Genomic DNA, 15,675 nt, shown 5'->3' with positions numbered 1-15,675 from the left:
GACATCACCAAGGATAAGTGTCTCATATGGTATGTTGTGGGAGAACCAGGATAGGATGTATTCAAGAATGGGCAGATTGTTACCAGGAGGAAGGTAGATAGAGGCAATTTCAAGATTTTTGTGGGGATTCAGATGGCATGTTCTTGCATTCACAAGAAGCTTCTTTGTCACATTTACCTTTTGATTTTGTTTCTTTGTTTTATCAGATACAGAATTACAGTAATACAGAGAATAAGATACTTGCTTACAGGTGATAAAGGTTATATGGAATTTAGAAAGGTGAGCTTAGTTCATTACACAGTATTATGTCAAATGTTACATTTGCTCTGTATTTATTTAACTTAAAATGGTGAATAACAGAATGGTTTTAGCAGTATAATCAATAAGGGGGACTTTTTTTACTATTTGGTTATAAAATAACAAATGTTTGTAATCACCAAAAACATAGTATGTTTTGAAAAAGATTCCCTGGAATTGAGTAGGAACACATTCTCTTTGCAAGTACAACCTTAAAGAATGAAAAAGAGTGAGAGAGGCCAGCATAGTGTTAAAGTGGAATATCAGTATTATAAATATATAAATACTTGGGAGAGTCCTTGGACCTACACCATATATGGAAAAAGCCCTTTCAAGCCAAAGCAGATAGACACAGTCAATAATTGATATTACACTGTTTGATATATCAACAATCAAAGCTCTAATAGGTTAGAAAATATTAGCTATTAACATTCAAATGAATAACACTTCATTTCTTCAAAACATTACGTCAGTGCAGGCCATTCCTATTCAGAAAGTGACACCTGTGGTAGTGGACCTGCATATGTTATGTTAAACAGACTATATGTAGGTCCAGAAGGTACTGGCATTGTTTCCATCCTTAGGATCCATTTTTAAAAAATTCCTTTTGCTCAGGGCACCCATGTAGAGCACTGAGAGAGCTCACAGGATGCTGAGACTTTCCATGCCCCAAAGGCACGCAACAATGTAAGGTAAATGTATTAAGCATTTTTTCTTTCCTAAAATCTCTTCCATTCTCTGCCATATACCATCCCCTCCAGTGTTATTTCTGGGTTAAGAAGTTATGAAATTGAAAAAAAAGTCCATCTGATTTGCTTAAGATGGAGGTTGGAAAAGTCACTGATGCTGTCCTGTTTTTCTTTTTTAACTTGGGCAGCTTTTGTCTGACAAACTTAGTAACATGCTCACAAACACACACTTTGCAGCACATACTGGCATGACTCTGGAACACATCCCATGTTACAGCTTTAGTCTGACAGACTTGGTAACATGCTCACAAACACACACTTTGCAGCACATACTGACATGACTCTGGAACACATCCTATCTTACAGCTTTAGTCTGACAGACTTGGTAACATGCTCACAAACACACACTTTGCAGCACATACTGGCAAGACTCTGGAACACATCCTATGTTACAGCTTTAGTCTGACAGACTTGGTAACATGCTCACAAGCACACAGTTTGCAGCACACACTGGCAGGACTCTGGAACACATCCTATGTTACAGCTTTAGTCTGACAGACTTGGTAACATGCTCACAAGCACACAGTTTGCAGCACACATTGGCAGGACTCAGGAACACATCCTATGTTACAGCTTTAGTCTGACAGACTTGGTAACATGCTCACAAACACACAGTTTGCAGCACACACTGGCAGGACTCAGGAACACATCCCGTGTTACAGCTTTATTCTGACAGACTTGGTAACATGCTCACAAACACACAGTTTGCAGCACACACTGGCAGGACTCTGGGACACATCCCATGTTACAGCTTTAGTCTGACAGACTTCGTAACATGCTCACAAACACACACTTTGCAGCACATACTGACAGGACTCTGGAACACATCCTATGTTACAGCTTTAGTCTGACAGACTTGGTAACATGCTCACAAGCACACAGTTTGCAGCACACATTGGCAGGACTCAGGAACACATCCTATGTTACAGCTTTAGTCTGACAGACTTGGTAACATGCTCACAAGCACACAGTTTGCAGCACACACTGGCAGGACTCAGGAACACATCCCTTCTTATTGGTTTCAGTAGATGCCAGCTACTGCCAATGGGCAACTGTTTACTATCTCAGGAAATTCCCATCCCAACTTGCACTTCGGCATGCAGTGCTCTGTATCCATAATGCACTGAAGTTCTTGTTAAAGAAAACATGCCTAAGATATATGTTGGAGTCCTGGATTTCTATCAAGAATCAGGCATCAATTCATATAATTGGGTAAAGGATTTCTTAGAAATCCAGGTAAAATAAGGACAGCAGTACAGTTTCTGATATTAGCCATGTTGAAGACAGCAGTATGGTTACATGAACAGGCAGATGTGCATACAAAAATTATATGCAGTTTGGTGTACTAATACTCCTGGTATAATAGTCAATGACACACCCACCATTTACACCTGGTGAAGTCTGGCATAGCAGTGTTCATAATATGGTACATAACAGTCAAAGATCAATATATAATGTAGTCACTACTGTCTGTAGTATGGCATACTATCATAAGAAAGATAATTGAGACTTTGAGAATTAATGAACTGAAGTAGATTGGAATGAGTGATTTACATCAGATAATTATTAGTTCTTCCGCTATAAATAAGGATATTACAGAAGAAATAGAGTGGCCCTCATAGTTAGTAAAAGTATGTCAAAATGAATTGAAAGTCCATGCCGGCATGAATGACCCTGGACTACATGAAAAGAGACATAGAGGAGCTCTCTGATTATGTAGCCCAGGCTGGTATGACCCTGACCCTGAGCAGCATCTTGCCCTCACCACCAATGATGATGCCACAATACAGAGACAAGATGATCATATAATAATTGGTCAAATACTGGTGTCTAGGGGGATCATGTCTGTCTGCTTGGGATGGATGATGCTGGATATAATGCTGCTCAATGAGGATGCTTGCACCTGTCACCACTGGGCTTGGGATTCCGGATAAGGCTCTCTCCCCTTTCCCATAGTGCCTAGGCAAGGCAAGGCTCAAAAGACAAAACCCACCTCCCTAGAAAAAAAAAATGGAAAAAATTAATGCTATTAAGCTCAAGTCAACGCCAGAAGTCAAAATAAATCTCAAGATCCTCAATAGCAAACATCGATGTCTTGTCTTTGCAGTAACTGAAAGTACAACTGCGCTCCTGAGAGCACCCCAGTGCTACTGAGCTATACCAGGCTATACCCCGGTATCATGCTTTTCGCCCCAAAAAAAAAAAAACCAAAAGGGAGGGGGGGGAGGAGACACATACACCTCACACCACCTGGCAACACATGAAGCATCACATGAAGCATCAGTGAACCTAACAGGTGAAACTAACCGTAGGCAAAACTGCTATACAACTGGTAGCATGTTACAGACCACCCTTCCCCCCAACAGAACCCCACTTTACTTCCTGGAAGACATGAAGGAATGAACACCATCATATTGGGGAGACTTCAACTACCCTAACATAGACTGGTGCATTATTCTAGCCCAAACACCCCTGCCCAAAAAGGTTCCTGAATTCACAAATTCAAAAAAACATATGCAAGCATCACAAATCTCAGTTAGTCAGATAATATATACCTGATCATAACAAACTATGACACAAAGACAAACACTTCACAGCCCCTCACTAGTGAGATCTGACCACACCCTATCACCCTGACCAATACCCCACCCCCACCCACAACCAACTCCACCCCAAAACAAAACCAACACAAAAAAACCTTTTAAAAACTTTTAAAAACTTTTACTTAAACTTCTTAAAAAGCCGATACCATCAGTGGTCTACTGGAACAATGCAGAATCCTTCATCCCATGCAATATGTGGATTCTAACAATGATTAAATGCAGAATGCAATCCAAAATAATCCCAAATAAACCCCAAACCCCCGGGCAGAGGCCTGTCAGCCATACCCCCCCATGTATAAATCTGTATAACAAAAGAAGAGGTAGAGCAAAAGCCCATAAATAAGGCATAAAAGCAAAGAACTCTCATCTACATCAGGCAAGCCATCCTAGCAGAATAAAAATCAAAAATCTCCACTACCAACAAAAGATAAAATCTTTTCATGAAAAGCTAAAGATACACTTCTTTAGAAATTATATGATACGGGTGAACCGGTTCAAAAATGATCTTCACAGTTCAGTAGCCAAAAATACACTAAACATTCAAAAATACACTGAACCCACATATATTGCCAAAGAGCCAAATGACTCAATCATCCCCCCAATCCCCCCCCAATCTCACCAAAGAAGAATTTACCCCTATCCTCAGCAACTGTAAAAGCTAAAAATCTCAGATTAATGCTAAAGTACAGCATTAGCATTACCTGGCGGTATCATTAAAGGACCTTACCTGGTCGCATGTATTAACTCCAAGGAACTCCAAGAGGAGCTAAACCCGCATGTAAAACAAGCATTTAACCTTAGCCTGTACAACAACACTCCTCCCTAGCCACACTGGAGCACCCAGCAACCAGCACCTGGTACCAAGCCAGGCCACCCTACAGACCCCCTGGTAAACCAGAATGGTAGAATCATTATGGAACTCATAAACCCCACTTAAAGACACTTATGGGCCTCGCAAAGACACTGAATGGGGACTTACAGACACTTGATCCCACCCAGTTCGGGTTTTGTAAAGGGCAGATCCTGCAAGTTGGCGGATGACTTTAAAGAAAATAGTCTATATGGCCTGGGCATAAAGCAGCACACACAATACTCCTAAATGACTCAAGCAAAAAGCTCAAGCTACCCGGCAAAACCCATCATCACAAGATGGGTGGCAAACTGGCTAAAGGATAGAAAGGTCAAAGTCAAAATCGCTAACAACATGTCAGACTCTGTCCAAGTCCAAAGTCGCTGGACACAACCTTTCCAAAGGGTGTCTGTCCTGGTCAGCCACAGTTTCTGTCCCCCTGGGCTCTGTGGTGGGGTTGAGTGAAGCCAAAAAGTAATGTATGTGAGGGGAAGGCACACAAAACTGGCAACTAAATGGACACAGTTGATCCTACAAAAACACTTAGTGACCCATACACAATACACGGAAACTCATCACTAAACTAAATGCCAAAGGAAATGCCAAAAAACTAAAAATGCAAAAACAGTCTACAAACAAATCAATAGTAACAAACAAAACTGAGTACCCCAAAAGTGCAAAAAGACCCCAAAAACACCGAAAAACCTGACAGACCTGGGACCACATTTGATGCCAACCCACTCCATTAAAACACCTACCTTGCCCAAGACACTATCATGAAGGGATCTACCATTCCCCACAGATCATGAGAGACATTTGAGCCCTATTCTCTCCTCAGATCAGCGATCCAGTACAATACCATTCATGCTAAGCCTCACCTCACACTTGCCCTGCAACAAGTAGAGAGGCAAAAGTACCTCACCAAGCACTGAGTCTCACCCAATCCATGTCACCTGCAAGACTAAACAACCTCAGCAAGATTGCCAAGCATACCAAGCTCTAGAGATGATCTGTGCCTGACTCTCATAGGATGCTCAATCGACGCATACTGTCCAGCTCGCCTGGACATAAATCCTGGACATCCAAACTTCCAAAAGAGCTAAAGCATAAATGGAACAAACAAATAAAACTGATGAGAGATATGGGACAGACACATAACTCAGAACCTTCCCACTGTGGCAAACAGAGACCCAGTTCCCCAGGGAGGCCCTCCCCATACTCTGCTGACTCCTCCCAGTGAGACTACTAGAGAGGGAGATATGTTACTTAGTGTCATCAATGTTCATAAAAGGGAGAGTGTGACTCAGTGTACTGTACACATTATACTTACCCTCTGGTTGTGTAACTACTTCTTCTATAATGCTATTATGTAAACTAGGAGTACAGTTTGTACAATTTACACACTATAAAACTATGAAAAATCAGAGCTCAGTTACATTCCAAATACTGTAGAATGATCACCTCAGACTTCAAAGCAAGCCATCCGACATTACAATGACACAAGCCTATGATCCAGTTAACGATGGTGAAGAGGAAGATGCCAGCCATTCGAACGAGAATTTGCTGCACCTTCTTGAATTGACACCATTAATGACATTATACTGACCACCAATGACTGGAAAGGCAAAGCTGGAAGTCAATGAACAAACTGAACCGTAGGCAAGTCTTGCTTTAAAACACAAAAACAAGCAATCATGCACTAGAGGAATTCTCACAAGAAAATTATGTGGGCATAACAAATGCTTCCTTTCAACAGCAGAGGAGACAGCTTTACACATATATAACTTGATCTAAGTACAGAAATCAGTCTGACTCTATACTTTATAGTTAGAGATGAAGAGTTTTATGTAGTCTGCGACCTAGGAGCTGATGGTGGCTGAGACCATCAGTATCCTTTTGTAAAATCTAACTGAAATAAAAGAAAAAAAAACTGCAAAATCAAAAAGCGGAAAAAAAAGTAAAAAAAAATAAAATAAAAATACTAATAAAACGCCAAATTTCCACATCTTTCTTTATTAATAAATGCACTATTAATACAGTTGATTAGTGGAATGATTTGTGATGACTTTCTTACCTGATGTCTGTCTAATGCAATGGCTGTGAGAGTCAACACTGACACGTGTACTGAGCAGTACTGGACAAACCGACTTAGATGGCACATGAGTTCTCCAAATATCCAAGTACTGCTTACAAATCGAACCTAAAATAATGGAGAGAAATATATATGTTTTAGTTTGTGACAGTGAATATAAAACATGTTTTTTTTTTCTTTTTTACATTGTTTTTTATGACTACCATCAATTTCATTTCTTCTGCATTGAACATAATTACATTATAGCAAATGCTCCACATATATACTCTGTCAACCTTAATCCTCAATGCCTACTCAACATAGGATTAAAAAACTCAAACTGTAGAATATAAATAAATAAATAAATAAATTCAAATCAACTATAGTACTTCATCAAGAAAGTGCCTTGTTTCCCCTTCTAAATATAATTTTCATACACAGGATATCAAGGTACAGCCAGGGTTTTTGGGAGGCAGTATGTATGGTTAAAGGGATGCATCAATCTCTTTTTTTTGCAGATGGTGTTGTCTTCTCCATCACACAGCACAGGGATCCTCTTTTCAATGTGAAATAGATGAGTCACATTTCTTTCCCAGAAGAGAATGGACTAGCTCCTACAGGACATAGATGAGACAGAGAGAGAAAAGCAGCTACCACAACTGGAGGTGTTTAATTATCATGGAGTCTTACTCATGAGTGAAGGGTAAGGAGATGCGTAATGCTGCAGTAGTACCGTAGAAGTTGTAACAGACGCTGGGAATGAAATGTGTTGACCCCTTCAGTAAAGCTTTCATTTCACAGTCAAAACTATATCCACATACTCATCTATTACCACAAACGTAGGGGAATTCAGCAAACATCTATTTTTCTCTCTCACCCTCGCTCTCTCTTAGTAGCTCAGAAATCCCTTAAAAGGAATGAGTGCCAACTTCCTGCATGTATCTTTTCAGTTCACACTGTTATATCCTACTTTCAGGAGGCTAATTTAGACATCAAATCACGCGTAGCAAAGATTAAACCAACTCTGCTGGGACTTTCCTCAGCCTTCATTTAAAATATATTAATGTGCTACTTTAAGTAAACATGTCCTGGTTAATGAAGCAAATTCTTTGTCTGCTCTTAAAGAAATCTGTTCAGCTAAGGAAATGACCAACGGAAACCCTAGTGCTTGCTTGTTCCAGAATAACTCTAAATGTAGTGTGTAATTCCATCAATATTTACAAAGTACTGAATTAGTTATACTTCATCAGCTGGTGAACTACACCACACTAATTTATAGTATATGTATATGCATATTTATATCTATATATATTTATGTAAGTAGTATTCTACATTAAACAAATTAAATATCGATGTCTGTAACATCAATTTCAAAGCATTGATAGGCTACTGCTCATACTGTGATAACTAACCTTGGAGCATTCAAAATAAAAATCAAGTGTTTAGGAGATCAAAATGGCAACTGTTCTGTGAGCACTGCTATCATCTAGCTCTGTTTTAGTTTGTAACAGTGAATATAAAACATGTTTTTTTTTTATTTTTTACATTGCTTTTTATGACTACCATCAATTTCATTGCTTCTGCATTGAACATAAGTACATTATAGCAAATGCTCCACATATATAATCTTTCAACCTTAATCCTCAATGCCTACTCAACATAGGATTAAAAAACTCAAACTGTAGAATATAAATAAATAAATAAATAAATAAATACATTCAAATCAACTGTAGTACTTCATAAAGAAAGTGCCTTGTTTCCCCTTCTAAATATAATTTTCATACACAGGATATCAAGGTACAGCCAGGGTTTGGAGTGCATCCAGTATGGTTAAACGAGGGATGCATCAATCTCTTTTTTTGCAGATGGTGTTGTCGTCTCCATCACACAGCACAGGGATCCTCTTTTCAATGTGAAATAGATGAGTCACATTTCTTTCCCAGAAGAGAATGGACTAGCTTCTACAGGACATAGATGAGACAGAGAGAGAGAAGCAGCTACCACAACTGGAGGTGTTTAATTATCATGGAGTCTTACTCATGAGTGAAGGGTAAGGAGATGCGTAATGCTGCAGTAGTACCGTAGAAGTTGTAACAGACGCTGGGAATGAAATGTGTGTTGACCCCTTCAGTAAAGCTTTCATTTCACAGTCAAAACTATATCCACATACTCATCTATTACCACAAACGTAGGGGAATTCAGCAAACATCTATTTTTCTCTCTCACCCTCGCTCTCTCTTAGTAGCTCAGAAATCCCTTAAAAGGAATGAGTGCCAACTTCCTGCATGTATCTTTTCAGTTCACACTGTTATATCCTACTTTCAGGAGGCTAATTTAGACGTCAAATCATGTGTAGCAAAGAATAAACCGGCTCTGCTGGGACTTTCCTCAGCCTTCATTTAAAATATATTAAAGTGCTACTTTAGGTAAACATGTCCTGGTTAATGAAGCACATTCTTTGTCTGCTCTTAAAGAAACCTGTTCAGCTAAGGAAATGACCAACAGAAACCATACTGCTTGCTTGTTCCAGAATAACTCTAAATGTAGTGCGTAATTCCATCAGTATTTACAAAGTACTGAATTAGTTATACTTCATCAGCTGGTGAACTACACTACACTAAGTTATAGTATATGTATATGCATATTTATATCTATATATATATATTTATGTAAGTAGTATTCTACATTAAACAAATGAAATATTGATGTCTGTAACATCAATTTCAAAGCATTGATAGGCTACTTCTCATACTGTGATAACTAACCTTGGAGCATTCAAAATAAAAAGCAAGTGTTTAGGAGTTCAAAACGGCCACTGTTCTGTGAGCACAGCTATCACCTAGCTCTCTGATATACCCTGAATTAAAACAAATCCAGAAGGCAATGCAGAATTAATAATACAGAAATAACTGTAGATATTTACTGCTAATATTATCCAGCAAACAAAAGAGGAAGAGAAAGTGACAGATTCACCTCAGAAACAGCAGGATTAACTAAGATTTCTGAACAGCTTAAGCCATGTGCTACTAAGGCCCTGCATCTGACTACAAGATTGGTAAAACACTACACAGCAAGATGTCAAAAGAGGAAAATAATACGGAAACAACAACAACTAAGACCAAATTCTCAGTACTAGCCTCACCTGAGAAAGACACAACTTCAAAAACACAAAAGACAACTAAACAAACGAACAACTCTAAAACTGCAAATAAATCCAAGACAGACCTGCCAGCTAATCTGGAAGACATAAAAACTGCCTTATTACCTATCCAGAAAGTAGTAAAGGACTTATCATTGCAATTTCAAATCTTTGGTGACTCATTCAGCCAAATAATATCCAGAATGGAAAAATCTGAGTCCAAAATAATAGAAAATGAAATAAAAATAGACTCTATTTCTCAAAGAACTGATGCCCATGGCAAAGAAATCCAAAACTTACAAGCAAAAATAACAGACCTAGAAGCAAGATCTCGAAGGAACAATATCATCATCAGAGGAATACCTGAAACTGTACCTCATAATAATCTAATACCAGCAATCAAGCAAATAATAAATTCCCTGCTAGAGGAACCTGAAGAAATACAGCATACAGCAAATAACAACAGAGAGAGCCCACAGAGCCCTGAGGGAAATGCAAACATCACTGAAACCAAGACCTGCCTATATTAAAATATTAAAATATCAAGCTGTAAATAAAATAATACTGACAGCAAAGAAAAAAGGCACACTCACTTGGAATAATAATAAAATCTCCTTTGCTCAAGACCTCCCAATACAAATAAGACAAGCAAGACAACTACTATCTCCATACTGCAGGTTCCTAATAGAAAAAAAAATCAAATTCCATATAAAATATCCAAATCAGTTAATCTTCTACATCAAAGTGGTTAAATACATGGTTGCCAACCCCAAAGAGGCAAAAGAGACATTCCTGGCCATTTTCAAGCAAATTCCACCTTCAGAAATGAAATAAATCCACAAAAACAATAAACTACCACTGGGTGAATAAATGACCCCATTCACAAGCACTCTAGCTGGGATCCAACTCTGAAAGCTTCCCCTTGCTGTCTAGGCCCTTAAATCCATGATGTGAGCCATGAAGAACTCAGGAAAAGGAAGTTCAGCTTGGGTAAGAACCAAAAATCAACTGCCATTCCTGATGCGCAAATATAGAAAGGAACCTCTTCCTGGGACATTGGCCTGCAAAATCAGTCCCTCTATGATTTGGAGGGCTCCATTAAGAAGAGCAGTCAGACAAAATGAATCTCAGCAAGCTCCAAAATATTTTACTGCCTGAAAAATGAAAATTGATCTGCACCAGCTAAAAGAAGAAAGCTGCACCTTATATGTCAACCAACCTGCAAGCAAAACCTTGAAGAAATAAGGTACTGTTGAACTGAACCATTCACTAAAACAGTACACCCAGTACTGTGAAGGCGAATGAAAATCCAGCCTTAAATAATAGGCAAGAAATAAACTGTCAGAAACAGGCTAGCTAATAGATTAATATTGGGGGAATAAAAGGGAAAAAAATGTTAAATGTTTTACGTAAATACTAGAAATGTGTTAAAAGATCCTGGAGAGAAGTAATCTCAGGAAAATAGTAAAATAACCTAACAATCTTGGGATAATGCAAATATAGCCTTAATATGCTAACTATAGCAGAAGGACTGTTTGGCTAAGGTTTTTTTTTTTTCTTTTTCTTTTTCTCTATGATTATACTTCCTACCCCAGATAAATAGGTGCCAAGTATATATTTTATAACCCACACAGATTGATGTGGAAAAACATTACAGGCACCAAAGAAGGCCAAAATCTGAATACATAAAGAGGAGGAAAAAGAAGTCAAATGAAAGAAAAATGTAAAAAAAATGACAAAATTGATTGTTTAACAATATTACTATGCCACGGTGGTATGGCGGTAGCGTTGTTACCTCACAGCAAGAGGTTCTCCCGTTCGATTCTCGGCTTGGCTTGGGAGTGACTTCAGTGTGGAGTCTGCATGTCCTCCCCGCGGTTGGGTAGCATTCAAAAGACAAGCATGCGTAAATGGGCGTGCCTTCATTGAAGGCTGGGCATCGAGCTGGAACCTCGGTATTTCGTAAAAATCTACTGCCAATCATTAGCGGACCGGAGTTCCGCTGTGGTGACCCCTTACCAGGAAAAGCCGAAAGACAAACAACTATGGTACATATATTGCTATAATTTACTGAGGAATGTATATTAATATGCTGTTTTAAAAAAATACTATTAGAAAGAATTAGTCACAAGACAAAAACAATACATGTTGTACCTTAAATGCAATACCATAATTGTATAAATAATATGTTTGAAGAGGCTAGGGATATTAAGTAGCAGTGTATGTTGAGGGAACTAGTTTGTTCAGCTTTGTCCGCATTGTATATAGTAACACAGGAGGGACACTATTGGTTAAATCTAAATCTAAAAAGAAAACACATTCCAAGATTAGACATAATGGTAAACCATATAACAAACCTTCATCCTCGCCCCCTATTATTCCTGGTCCAGATATAGTGGTTAGGCACAGAATAGGGACGGGGATTAATAGATGATTTCCTAAACCATCACACAGTAACACATACAAAGATAACAAAACAAAATTAATATACATGACATACCTAAGGAATACACCTAATAAATAAATGTGGGAAATAGAATAATGGAACATCAAAGGGCTCCAAAACAAGAAGATAAGAAAACTATTCTTATACCTTACATTAAAAATCACAGCCAACCTCATACTAATACAAGAAACACACTTGACTGCAGAGCAATGGGCAGAAATTAGCAGAAAGAAATGGATAAGTCAAATCATAGCTTCAGAGGGGAAAACAAACAGTGCTGGGGCAGCCATAATAATTAAAAACCAATTTAAGGAAAAAATACTTAAAATCAAAGCTGACAAGGAGGGAAGATGGTGTTACGTAACATTTAGTAGTCCTACAATACCAAAACCTATAATGGTACTTAATGTTTACGCACCCTGTAATAACCAACAACACTTTTTTATGTCATTATACCTAACCTTAAACAAATTTAAAGATCACTGCCTAGTGATTGGAGGTGACTGGAATAAATATCAAAACCCAGAAAAGGATAAATCTAATCTGACCAAATCACATAATAAACAAGCCACATTAGCCCTTAATGAACTCAAACAAGATTTCAAACTGTATGACCCTTTTAAATATGGGAACAGGGCAGATAAAACAGGGAAATTCACATTCTATTTGCAATGCCACAAAATGTGGTCAAGGATAGACTTCTTCTTAATTTCTGACATATTCATTAACATGGACCCAACAATAACTATACATACCAGGTTCATTTCAGATCACTCCAAAATCACACTGAACATTAACTGGGACAAAAAGATATAGTTAGAGAATAGGGGTCATAATTGGTCATTAAACACTAATTTACTTTCCAAAATGGATGTAATAAAAGAAACAGAAGCAATACTAAAAACAGCTCTTACAGATATCACTAACTCCCAACTACCAACTGACATAGAGTGGGCTGCAACCAAAGCACAAATTAGAGGATTGTTTATCAAAAAAGCAGCATACTATAAAAAAATACAACCGAAAGAGGAGCATATACTGAAAGGGAAAATAGAGCATCTTGAAAAAGAACTAATAAATAACCATAAGAACCAAACAGAAGCAGAACTTTTAAAACTGCAAATGGATCTGAATATGTGAGAAACCAGAAACCTGTATTTTTATGAAGCCAGAATGTTAGCCATTTACACAGAAGAAGCTTAAACACCATCTAGAGCTCTGGCCAGAATTATCTCCCAACACAAAAATGCCTCCAGTATATCAGAAATAAACTACAGAGACAAAAACTGCACAAAAAATGAAGACATTATTAAAACATTTGAACAAATATACTTTAAAATATATGGAGCACAAATACTACAAACTTCAAAGAAAGACAGAACTCTTTTCCTTCAAAAACTGAAATTCCCTAAACTAAATTTAGACCAAGAAAAACAAAACTAACTGAACCGATACCCATCAGTGAAATTATTACAACAATCAAACACTTAAAAGCACATAAGGCTCCGGGTCCGGATGGACTCACATCAGAATTTTACAAAGCATTTTCCCCCTCGATAGCCAAACTACTATACTATACACTGAATTATATAATAAACTATAAAAGAAATAATATCCACTTTAATGCCTCTAAAACCATCTTTATATTAAAAGAACACACAGACCCCAAAAACCTCAACAGCTACAGACCCATCTCCCTCTTAAATATAGATACTAAAATATTTACCTCTATACTTGCAAACAGAATGAAAAATCTGATAGAGAAAATCATCTCCCCAGAACAATCCGGTTTTACGCCACATAGACAGACTAGTGACAATACATTAACATTAGATGCACTAATATCCTACTCTAACCGATACAATATCAACATCTACACAATGGTAGTGGATGCCCACAAGGCATTTGATACGGTTAATCTAGAATTCTTACTTCAAACACTACCCTGCTTTAATATACCCTATAACTTCATTCAGATCATCCAAACTCTCAATAGCAAACCATACACATCACTATATATAAATAAAACTTGGTCAAATAGGATTCTAATAAAAAAATGGAATAAGACAAGGATGCCCATTATCACCCTTCCTGTTTAACCTATACCTAGAACCACTGTTTCTATACATTAAATAAAACATATACCACAATCCTCCATCAATACACAACTTCAAAATATACCTCACTGCATTTGCGGATGATCTGCACATATACTGCACTACATCAAATTTAGATATATACAAAATAATAACTGCAATTGAACATTTCTCGACTATGTCTAACTACAAACTAAACCTCAATAAAACTAATATTTTCCCCCTAAAAACACCCAAACTCATCTCACTAATACCATTGTTAAACACAATAAATATAAAAGAAGAAACTTTATACCTTTTTCCAGAATAACAAAGACTTCTACCAACACAATGTAAACCTTAAATGGCAAAACATAATGCAAGACTGTAAAAGATGGAACAACCTAAAACTACCATTCTTGGCCAAAGTGTCAATAATCAAAATAAACATTTTACCTAGACCAATGTATATTTTCATGACATCACAGACAATAATATATTAATAAATTCTTCAAACAAATTTATACCTTCCTAGCAAAATTTATATGGGAACCCTAAAAAAAAACAGAATTTCCTATCCAAAATTAACACTCCCCAAAAACAAAGGAGGACTAAATTTACCAGATTTTAAAATGTACTACTCAATCATTAACACTAACAGAATATTAAGAATAGCTGAACATAACCCGTCAATGGAAAATTGGTCTCCTCTTTGGGTGACAATCTATTATAGATATATTAAAGTTCTAGGTTTCAATCACAAAGCACGTTCATTCCTGAAGCAGAAAGAAATACAAACTTCTAACATTATAGAGTCCTTAAAACATTCTATCAACTTAGTGCAAAAACTCTTTCAATTCTTGAACCTTGGACAAGCCATGACAATACTGCAACCCCTTCATAAAACCCAAATTTAAAAATAAACAATAAGATAATAGACGTAGTCCATTTTTCCAGACTGAAAGATAAAACAATCCAAGATATATTTGTCCTTACCTTAACTGCTCAATACAAGAAATGAGGACCAACTTAAACCTCCCTAAATCACACATAATAATCCTAAGACAAATCAAAGAACTGTGTTCCAGTTACCTCCAAAATGCTACTACGACCAATAGTGACACTGAAACTTGTAGCAGGTTTTGGAAAACTGTTATCACAACAAAGAAAACTATTACTAATTCATATAAAATGATAAATGAAATCAAATACCAGAAATACCTCCTCTTCTCTAACTACTGGAGAAAAATTAAACCATCCATAGATGGTCAGCAAATAAGCCAGGCAATCAATCTAACACTGAATATTATACCCCTCAAAAAGTTAGCATACACTCAGCTCGTGATCAATAATAATGCATATTTTACAACTGCAATCCTACACAAATTTAACACATCAAAAATCACCTTTCTGCCCACATTATAAGGACCAGATAGCTGACTTAA

General features: G+C 37.3%; 1 protein-coding gene across 1 annotated transcript in view; it reads right to left on the bottom strand.

Annotated features, from left to right (window-relative positions):
- Nucleotides 1–15,675, bottom strand: part of LOC122789757 (probable G-protein coupled receptor 83) — a 264,892-nt gene that overhangs the window by 81,385 nt on the left and 167,832 nt on the right. Inside the window, exon 2 of the mRNA XM_044057193.1 lies at nt 6,574–6,699. Within this exon, the coding sequence (XP_043913128.1) occupies nt 6,574–6,699 (126 nt within the window). The remainder of the gene's footprint in view (nt 1–6,573; nt 6,700–15,675) is intronic.

The sequence above is a fragment of the Protopterus annectens genome, chromosome 15.part0, assembly GCF_019279795.1.
Source record: "Protopterus annectens isolate FY-2018-M chromosome 15.part0, PAN1.0, whole genome shotgun sequence".
Lineage (NCBI taxonomy): Eukaryota > Metazoa > Chordata > Ceratodontiformes > Protopteridae > Protopterus > Protopterus annectens.
Note: the sequence above shows the minus strand (reverse complement) of the source record. Positions and strands in the feature narration are given on the sequence as shown.